The 10669-nt window shown below is 36.5% G+C and overlaps 1 protein-coding gene across 4 annotated transcripts in view; it reads right to left on the reverse strand.

Moving 5' to 3' along the window:
- Positions 1-9816, reverse strand: part of LOC115513564 (butyrophilin subfamily 1 member A1-like) — an 85785-nt gene extending 75969 nt beyond the window's left edge. For all 4 annotated transcript variants that reach the window (XM_030314828.1, XM_030314811.1, XM_030314820.1 and 1 more), the window contains exon 1: positions 9619-9816. In XM_030314828.1, the coding sequence (XP_030170688.1) occupies positions 9619-9685 (67 nt within the window). In that variant the 5' untranslated portion in view covers positions 9686-9816. The remainder of the gene's footprint in view (positions 1-9618) is intronic.
- Between the last annotated feature and the right edge of the window lie 853 nt (positions 9817-10669).

A 10669-nucleotide genomic window follows, 5' to 3' on the forward strand; every position in this document is an offset into this window, starting at 1 on the left:
GAGTTCGAACCCCGCGTCGGGCTGTGTGCTGACCGCTCAGAGCCTGGAGCCTGTTTCAGATTCTGTGTCTCCCTCTCTCTGACCCTCCCCCGTTCATGCTCTGTCTCTCTCTGTCTCAAAAATAAATAAACGTTAAAAAATAAAAATAAATAAAAATAAATAAAACAAAATTTACTTTCATATTATTATTCTTAAGTATCAGTTTTTTTATAATATATTTTGAGATATGCAAGTAAGGGACTGAACCAGCTTGGCTGGAAAAGTGGGCTAGGTTTCTTTCTCTCTTGAAACCTTACTGACTGTTCCATGATAAATTTCATTAGCAGATTGCTTACAATGTCATTGCAGTATGGTTTGGTGTTTATTATTATTATTGTCATTATTATTATTATGTTTAAGTTTATTTATTTATTTTGAGAGAGAGCATGAGCAGGGGACGGGCGGAGAGAAACATTAAGAGAGAGAATCCCAAGCAGGCTCAACACTATCAGGGAGAGCACAGTGTGAAGCTCAATCTCAGTTAGATCATGACCTGAGCTGAAATCAAGAGATTGAAAGTACTTCTACCCTAGGTATATGATGCTTAATATGATATCAAATAGCTGCCCCTTCTTAACAACCTATGCCTTATCCATTAATACTAGACCTTGAGGCTATTACTAGTTGCCAAATATATTGACTCCTTCAAAATGGAAAGAAACCACACTCTTTGTGGCATTTCAGTCCATTCACCAACACCTGTTGTAGCCTAGGATACAATAGGGCAGTGAAAATTTGAACATCCCTTTTCAGGTAGTACAAAAGTATCAGAGTGGTCACCAAAGAAGGATGCCTTCCACCACTCTGATCCCAGGAACCTTCACGAATATTCCTGATGTGGTGCCATTCAGAGCTGAGGGGGATTTTGGTAATGGACTCCTAGATTGTTAATGTGATCTCTTGTTTTCTATGAATCGACCATGTGATCAGCTTCCTCACTCCCAAAGGATTCCCCATTCAGGCTGTCTCCTAACACATTGGGGTGACCTTGGACAACAGGATTTAAGGAAGCAACTCATCTTCTTCAGTAATAGTGCCTGGCCTCAACATTCTCTGAAGAATGATGGAAATTGGTCCATAAATGGGACCTTCAAATTCAATACTATTTATAAATTAGACTTTCTTTGTAGGTTTCAGGGAAAATGGAACAAAATCACATTTGGTCAGATCTTTATGGCCCTGTGCCACAAGGATGATCTGTCTATACTCCTTTATGGGGCCTAAAGACAACTTCTTCTTACCCATTTGCATCAGTTCTTCTACTTCTGTTAATTCACCACATCACTTGTGTTCTGTCATGTTTTCTATGCACCCCCACCTTGTCTCTCTTATAAACACTTTGCTAACAAGATCCTATACATACCTGCTGTGTTTTTCCTAACTCACTAGCTTCCTTCTTGTTTCTTCTTCTGTTATGTGGGATCAGGAATAGATTTTGAGAGTCCTGGAGGACTATTTCCTGAGTCTTGTTGTCAGTGGACTTTTCTCCTTCATTTATCTACTAGATTAATGGCTATGCTAATTGCAGCCAATTATCTGGTTCAGCTACCTCTGGACAGGGAATTTAAGGAGTATTCCCAAGCAGCTGCCAAAATTCCTTTTGTTTCAGGGAGGTTCCCTGATCTCTACAGCTCAACATGGACTGTCTATTTTCACTTTTTGTTGGAGAAAATAAATGTGTGTCTGCCCTGACTTCTCTATCTTGACATGGGCTGCCTTTTTTCACTTTTGTTGGAGGAAAGAAATATGTGTATGTTCCTGTATGAGCTGATGAGCTTTAGGACTAGAAGTCCTCTTTGTCTGCACTCTGGGTTTTATCCTCCCCCAGATTACTGGTAGTGCCTCACCTCTTCTGCCTCCACCTGCTCCTCCTCCCGTTTCTGCACCACAGTGGGTGCAGTGTGCATAACTATCCTGGACCAGTCTCCATGCATCCAGTGCCATTGGCTCTTGCTCCTTCTACCCTTGCTATCGAGGAGCAAAGAGCACCCCAAGCTGTTGCAACACCTTCTTATCAAGTTCAAACTGGATATGTCCCCAGTCATCATGAAAGGGCCCAAGGGTTCTCTTGGACTTAAACTGCCCACTTCCTCTCCCCAAAGACGCCTCAGGTCAACATGCACAGTGGGGACAAGTGGATTGCCTCTGAAGTTGACCTAGGCGCAACATATTCTGTATTTAAACTCATATAAGTTTGTTAGTTTAACTAAGGAAGACTTGTCTTTACAGTTATCAGCATTAGGGGTGCCTGGGTGGCTCAGTTGGTTAAGTGTCTGACTTCAGCTCATGATTTCACAGTTCATGGGTTCAAGCCCCGCATTGGGCTCTGTGCTGACAGCTCAGAGCCTGGAGCCTGCTTCGGATTCTCTGTCTCCCTTTCTCTCTGTTCCTCTCCCGATCATGCTCTGTCTCTCTCTCCCTCTCTCTCCTTCAAAAATAAATAAAAACATTAAAAAATTAGAGTTATCAGCATTAAATATATAACATTTATTCTACCAAGGTTTACTAAGTGTGAAATAAGCTCATGTGATTTCTGTTGTAATTTGTCAGCAAAAAAATAATAATAATAATAATAATAGTAATAAAAAGATGCTTGTTTCATCTCTCTTAAACTTTTCATGGATAATTTAAAAAACTGAAATAAAAGGTTTACACATAAAAGTTTTCATAGCTTTCAAAATCTTTGGTCACGTAAAATTTGAATTTTTGCTAAATTAAATGATAAAATTGGATAGAATTCGCTGGATATGTAAGTCTTGTCCAAATGATGTAGAAAAGCATTGATTACTGAACATAGGTTTGTGTTTTGGGGTTTTTCTTGCAGAGAAACTGAAGATATTTGGGCCTGTTGGTAAACATGTGGTATGCTTTATTGAAAGAATACTATGGAAAACGTTTTTAGAATTATACAAGGTAAACATGAATTTCCTATCTTAAGAATTCTGGAGCAACAGTTCACAATTGTTTCCTATTTAACTTTAACTGTACACTAAAGCTTCTAAAAATAAAATTCTGCTAAATGTGATGAGGACTGATGGAAATAAGGGAAGAAACTATGTATGTAAGAAAAGATGAGTTTTTAATAAGAAAGGCATAAGGAATGAGGACAAATATTGTTGAGGGAAAAAGAATGTAATTTTATCCTAAAATGAGACCGGTTGTTTAGAGAAAACAGACTTAGGACAAATTCTGAATGAAAAAGAAAGCTGTAGGACGTTTGTGAAGGAGAATCTTTGGAAAATAATTTTATATGTGGTTAAGTTTGAAATAAATGGAATTTAAGGCACACTGGTATCAGTTTGAAAATGTTTCTCCTCATTTTTAAAAAGACTTTTTTTTTAAATTTAGATTGCTGGTCTACTCATGATAAGAAAATAAAGAAAGGGGCTTTTCTCTTTTGTCTACCCAGAATACCAGTGTTTTTCTTTATCTGCCCTGAAAACCAAAGCTTCTATGTTTTGTCTTTATCAGGTCTTTGATTACTTAAGGAAGTGCCTGCCTGGGTGGGTAGATAGAACATGGGACTCTTGAACTCAGGGTTGTGAGTTCAAACACCACAGTGGGTGTGGAACCTATTAAAAGAAAAAAAAAAAGAAAAAAAAAAAGAACCTTAAGACTTTCCAATGTTGAAATAGTATAGTATTCCTAACTGATATATGATTTCCTAATAGGGTCCATTATTGTCACCTTGGTTAAATATAAATATTAGATTTGTAATGATCTATAACACTTTTTAGGAATGTGCTTAAAACTTTCTGAGGGTTTTAACAAGCTTTACAAGATTTAATTATACAGGAAGTTTTCTTTTTTTCTTTTTTTTTTTCAAATTACATTTGTTTATTTGGTATTTGAAGTTACTTGGACAACATTTTCAAACCAATAATGATAATCTTTAGATTGTATTTTATGGATAAATCTATAATTATTCTAGGAAATATATGAAATTCCTGAAGTTTCTATGTCCTCATAGAAAGTCATTGCTTGTATTATTGAAATTTTGTATGTCACAGAAATAACCAGATGTCCTTGTCAATTGCATTGTAACAAATTTTCATACAAGATTTTTAACCATGTGCATTTCTGAGGGGTTTTATTTTGTCATTTGTAATTATTATTTGAGTGTTATTGCAAAATGTGTTTCATCTTCAAGAAGATTCATAGAAAGGATTTTTTACAAATACAAGTTTTTGGTATCTTTAAAATCATAAAACTGACCCAGGTAACATTTCCAGAACTAATGAACAAGCTGCACTTAAAATGAACAAAAATTAAAAACACAGAACTGATTGAATTGAGAAAAATGATAGAATAATCCTTGGTGAATAAATGGAAGCATTTAACATTTTCCCCTAACTGAATCCTCCAGAATTCAGAAACTCTTAGTGAGTGTTCTTTCTTCCATGGAATTTATAATTATTTGAATAAGTTTCATGAAAATCTGGTCTCCTCATATCAGGACACCACTGGAACATTGGTTATATTACCAAGACTTTATCTGAAGTGTAATATTTTTTTTTTAATTTTTTTCTCAACGTTTTTATTTATTTTTGGGACAGAGAGAGACAGAGCATGAACGGGGGAGGGGCAGAGAGAGAGGGAGACACAGAATTGGAAACAGGCTCCAGGCTCCGAGCCATCAGCCCAGAGCCCGACGCGGGGCTCAAACTCACGGACCGCGAGATCGTGACCTGGCTGAAGTCGGACGCTTAACCGACTGCGCCACCCAGGCGCCCCTGAAGTGTAATATTTTAAAGAGACATGCATAGACACATATATGACCAGACAGCTTTAAGGAATTAAGGTTGATGTTTTGAAGCCAATAACTCCCCTTGAGAATATTGGCCTGATATCTTGTTTAAGAGTTCCCAGCAGTCTTACCAGGTGAGCAGAGAACATCATTTCCAGGGACATCAAGTTTCTTGCATATATTGGTTGAAATATATATCCAGGATAGATTGGATGATATATATTTCCAGGAGACCTCAAGAATAGGAATACACCAAAATATACAGGTATTGTAGGCAAGTGTGATAACAAATATTGGCTTGGCTCTGGCCTAGAGAGGCTATTAAGAGTTCAGTCTAGATATTCCTCATAAAAAGTTCCAGAAAGATTAAAATCCAGCAAGATTTTAAAGGCTGTATATGGTCAATAACTATTCTTGGTGAGCTTATGTAAATAATTAACCCAATTTTGTCAAAACTGGAATTAATCTACAAGCAAATTAGCCCTGGTTTGGCTATCTCTGGAAATAAAGGTGAATGTAGAGAGAAAATACATGTTTTAATAACATTTCCTTTTGGATGCTAGATTCTAGTTTTCATTAATTATCTTTAAGTGTTTGTTACTTGCCTAAACTAAACAACTTGAGGTAAAACAGAGAAAATGCCATAAGAGTTTGCATATAGACTATCTTCTAATTTGTTACTCTGTGGGGCTAATAACAGGTGTTCCATGGACATATGATTATTTAACATCTAGACAGTAAAATAAACTCCCCAACAACTGTGTAAATTAGCTGTCAACTTGACCAATTCCATGTGGCTGAGATAACAAAATTGCTCTTTAAAAGTCAGAACACATCCCACTCTATGGGGTTAGCTATGAACTTGTGGAGATAAAATCCTTAAAATTTGATTGGAGAATGAACTTGGCGATACCCTTATCTCACAGAGCAAATCATAGCCCACTTGCCAGTGATTCATTTCAAGTATAATATGGTTAGGTCTAGACATCAAGCAAAGAAGCTTTCTTCATAGTTTAATCCCTTAGTCATATTTATCCTTGGAGCCACCTCTATTGAACCAAGATTTCAAGTAGATGCTTTAGCCAAGCATACAGTGGCCATGTTTAACCAAACCCAACAGAAAGTCACCCCAGTCCCAGCACATATAGGGAAATTTCTATTAATAAAAATAATAGAGTTTCATTTTTTATTATTTATTTTTGAGAATATGTGAGCAGGAGAGAGGCAGAGAAAGGGTGGGAGAGAATCCCAAGAAGGCACTGCACTGTTAACACAGAGCCTGATGTGGGGCTTAATCCCATGAACTGTGAGATCATGACCTGAGCTGAAATTAAGGGTTGGATGCTTAACCAACTGAAGCCACCCAGGCACCCCAAAATAATAATGTTTCTTGCTGTATTATGCTAAAAATTAGATGGGCCACTCCATGTCATAGGAGGCCTTTCTCTTATCCTTGAATTATCAAAATTTTAACTGAATATGCCAACCAACAGATAGACTCATTACCACACTTTCCACATCTATGTAGTCTTTCCTATCAATACACTCAGGAAGGAATATATAAGATATGGGATGGATATATGAGGCTTACTCCCATAATAAAACAACTAAGCCAAGTGGTACTTTTATGCTGGGAACAGAAAGAACATACACTTGATTCATGACCCTATGGTACTCACCAAAGCAATGGCTCCCCCCCAGAAGCCTGGGACCATACCATTATTTTGCCAGTAACCAATTGGTTTGCCACTGACTGTACAAGGCGACCAAATATCACATGGCTGGCACTTAACAGAACACAGTTGCTATTTGGGCAAAATTAGTGGCCATAGCTTCCAGAAGGCTGGATTAGGAGATGGACTATAGGTTATGTATGGATACCTGGTTGTAGCATTAACTATCACAAGTCCAACTAATCTTCCATATCTAAAACAATAATGGGCAAGATACATATTTCTTTGGTATTACCATTTGGCATCTATTTTTCTTCCATCAGTAGTTTTAGATGTCATATAGCACATGGATGCCCTTGATAAATACACGATTATGGCCTTAAATAACACAAAATAGCTTTACATTATTAAACACTGAAGTAACTCAAAAGCATAAACAAATTCTACACAATAAAATGGCACTAGATAATTTAACAGCAGCATAACCACGAACATATGTCATTATTAAAGTGGAATGTTGCATCTACATTACACATTTTAACAAAACTATAACAGGATTACTTACTGATATAAATAACCAAATTGGTGCTCTTAAAACCCTACATTTGGGGTAATCAAGACTGGCTAAGATCCTGGTTGGATCTACCTGGTTGGCCCACACTAAAATATCTTCTTATCATAATTTTTAGTTTTATTACAGTATTAATCTTGAGATGTATTTTTCACTTTGTTGTCTCCTATTATTGAGATACACACAACCTGTTCCTGTATCCTTTACCCATCAAATGGTCCTCTACTTGAAACAAATTCACCCTGAGGGCCACTCTAGACACTAAAGCAATAGCCTTCTGTAATGATTACTTGGAGAACAGATAGTGACCAATTTTAGTCCATATGTAGTGACATCTCTACAATCCTTGTCAGGTTGCAGGTTGAAGAAGTTACAGATGATGAGCCCTTTGTCCTTCAAAAACCTTAATGATTTAAGCAATGAAAATTGGTCAGAGGGAAATGACAGCTAGAAGCAGAAAAATGTTCACCTTTAACCAAGAGAGCTTAGCTATGGCCTGCATAGTTGCAATAAGGATCAAATATGTGTTGGTTGCTACATTCTTAAAGAGAGTCATGACTGCCTGTGCATCTCATGAAAGTTAATATGGAGCTAAATGATATTCACCAGAGAAATCTTGCAAAAGTAATTTTGTAAGTAGAAATTTGAAGAAAATACTTATGACTCAGTGTACTTATACTCAAAATACTTATACTCAGTGTAGACCCTTTCCCCTTTGAGCACTAAGCATATAAACACCAGCTTCATACAGAAAAAGTGCAGCTCTTTCTGCCCATGGGTCCTGTCCCCATGCTACATAAATGAACTTAAATAAGCTTCAATGTAAAATGTCTAAAATTTCTTTCTTGAGTGCCATGCTCAATGATCCTGAAACATGCTTAACAGAAGAACATTTTACCTACTCCCCTAACAAAAACTGCATCCCACTTCTCCTTTTTTGCAATTAAAGAGAAATTCACATTTGGCAAGATTCATAAGTAGTAAAGATCTGCTACAACATAGGATGTATACTTGACAATATTGTACTATGTGCACTTAGAAATCTGTTAAGAGGGATAACTCAAGTGTTATTCACACACACATACACACACACACATACACACACATACACATTTAAAATAACAGCATAGCAGGAAGAAAATTCTAGACATATTGATTAACTTGATTGTGGTGATTGTTACACAAGGGTTTGCATTTGTATTGTAAATTTTCACACGTTACCGTTTCCTGATGCCTCAACATGCCAACAGATTTGGGAACACTTTTCCTAGGTGACCACAGGCACCACTGTGATAAGATGACCTTTGCCACAAATTCCCCGTCTTGCCCTTGTCAGACTAGGGCCTTTTGATATTCAAATGCAGAAATTTATTTGTGCCTTTTATTTATGGATCCCACCTTGATTCCAATAACTATACTTGCCAATGAGCTTTCCACTGTCTAGGCTCCCAAACTGCTTAGCTAACCCCCCTCCCCAGGCACTTTCTCTGTCTTTCTCAATGTAACCCTTTTCATGGAATAGGACTTTATCTAGGACATGTGAGAAAGACAAGCTTTGTTTTCCTGACCCTCTCCTGTATACCCTATGGTGGCTGCACCTTATTTATTATTTTATGAAAGAAAACAAAATAGTGAATGTCCAAAATTACAAATTGTATATTTTAAATATTTGAATTTTATATATCAGTTTGATCTCTTTAAAACTAATTTTTAAGTAGAGAGCTTCACAGATATGATAGGTTACTTTTCCAGTTACGGCACGCATTAATTTTCTAATGTACTAATTGCTTTCTTGTATTTTTAATAGATGATGTTTCTGAGGTAGTGGACTAGGATGCGGTTTTAGAATTTAAAATGGATCCCTTTTATTGCTTGGCAAAGTGTGTATACTTACCTTGTTGTTCAATAGCCCCTCTTTCACTAAAATCAATATGAATATTCTCTACAAAATGTGTTGATATTCCACTGTTTACATTTGAATTGAAATGGAATACTGTGAACTTCTTTCAACTAACTTTCTGTCTGGCAAGTGCGTGTCTTCTCAATTGTACCAATTTCCTCACAACACTATTTAAATACAAACTTTCTATATTGGAAGTAATATTCAAACTTATTTCAATGCACTCATGTAAGCATAAAAGCATTTATTAAGGCCAAAAGTATTTAATAGCCCTACCAATGGTCATGAAGGGCATGGGATCCCAAAGATTCTGACTGTAGGTTCTGGCAGCAGTGGATAGAGAGCATCCCTTAGGGCAAACTGAGTTTCCTTTTTGAGGCTCAGCTTAGAAAATGCACCACATAAACTAGGCAGGATTAATACCAGTATTTTGAATATTACTCATATATTATTTACAGTAACAAATTACATTTGCATAATTATATAATTTTATTCTAAAAAGTGTAGAAAAGGAAAGGGACACAGGAAGGCAGAAAAAAAAAGATAAACTGAAATGAGAACAATTCTCAAGTCTTCACATCTAGATAATGGGAAAAAAGCTGAAGTCCAAGGAATGTTCTATGGAAAAAATGACTTCTGAACGAAGATTCACGGTAGTGAAAAATAGTCATTCCTCTGTCCTACTCACCTTCACCTGGCCGGGAAAGCAGAACTGAGAGAAGAAGGGTCCTGATGCTCACACAGAAAGGCTGCATCCCAGTCGGGGTCTCAGTCCTGGAAGGTCAGACTTCTATCCTCCCATGAGCTATCATGGGTCACAATTCTGAAGTTTGGTTCACTTCTATTCACACCATTTCTATAACAATGTGAATCTGATTCCCAAACAGAAAACTAACTTGTTATGCCAGTCACATAGGGGTAAGTGAGAGCAGGAAGTAAGTGGACTCTGAACAAACTGACTCATGCTTTACATAGTAAGGACCAAATAAGGAAGAAGATTAAAACAGGGTTATTGATAATAGGATGAAATAATCACCTTACCGAATGAAGAAAACTTTAACCCTAAACTCTTCATTTCAGTATCAAGATTGGTTTTCTGATTTAGAATTTGAACTACTTTTTTACTGTTTCAAGGAAAATGAAATGAGTGAGATTCAAATTGTCTTACTTGGCAGAAGGCAAGCATGAGCAGTGTCACATAATGCAGACAGAAGCTCTGTTTACAAGTACAGAGGTTGTGAGATGTGTAGACCTCAGCATCTGGAGAGAGAGGGTCTTTCAGGAATGTGTTTTAGCAGTGGAAAATCTGCCTTATTTGATCCTACATTTGGGAGTAAGCATGGGAGCTCCTGTGCTACATATTTTAGTCCTAATATACACACATCATAAATGAAGAGTAAAAATGAAAAAAAAAATAAACTAGTTACAAAACGGGGCCAAACAACATAAACAGTCCATCCTGTTTTATGGTTACTTTGTTAGCTATAGAGAAGGAATAGGCATATAAATACTTGTATGAAAATATTTATGACATAATTAGCCATAAAGAAAATATGAAAGAAAACCTTGATGAGATATCACTACTCATATGTTGTAGCAAAAAACTTATTTTTTTTCTTTTTATAAAAGATCATTTTCTAATTTCAAAAACCCTTTCTTGTTGAAGGCTTTTTGGAAATTAGAAGACACTCTTGACTTATTCATTGAACATTGTAGTTAGTATGTGCATTAATTTCTAT

This window comes from Lynx canadensis, chromosome A1 (assembly GCF_007474595.2).
Source record: "Lynx canadensis isolate LIC74 chromosome A1, mLynCan4.pri.v2, whole genome shotgun sequence".
Lineage (NCBI taxonomy): Eukaryota > Metazoa > Chordata > Mammalia > Carnivora > Felidae > Lynx > Lynx canadensis.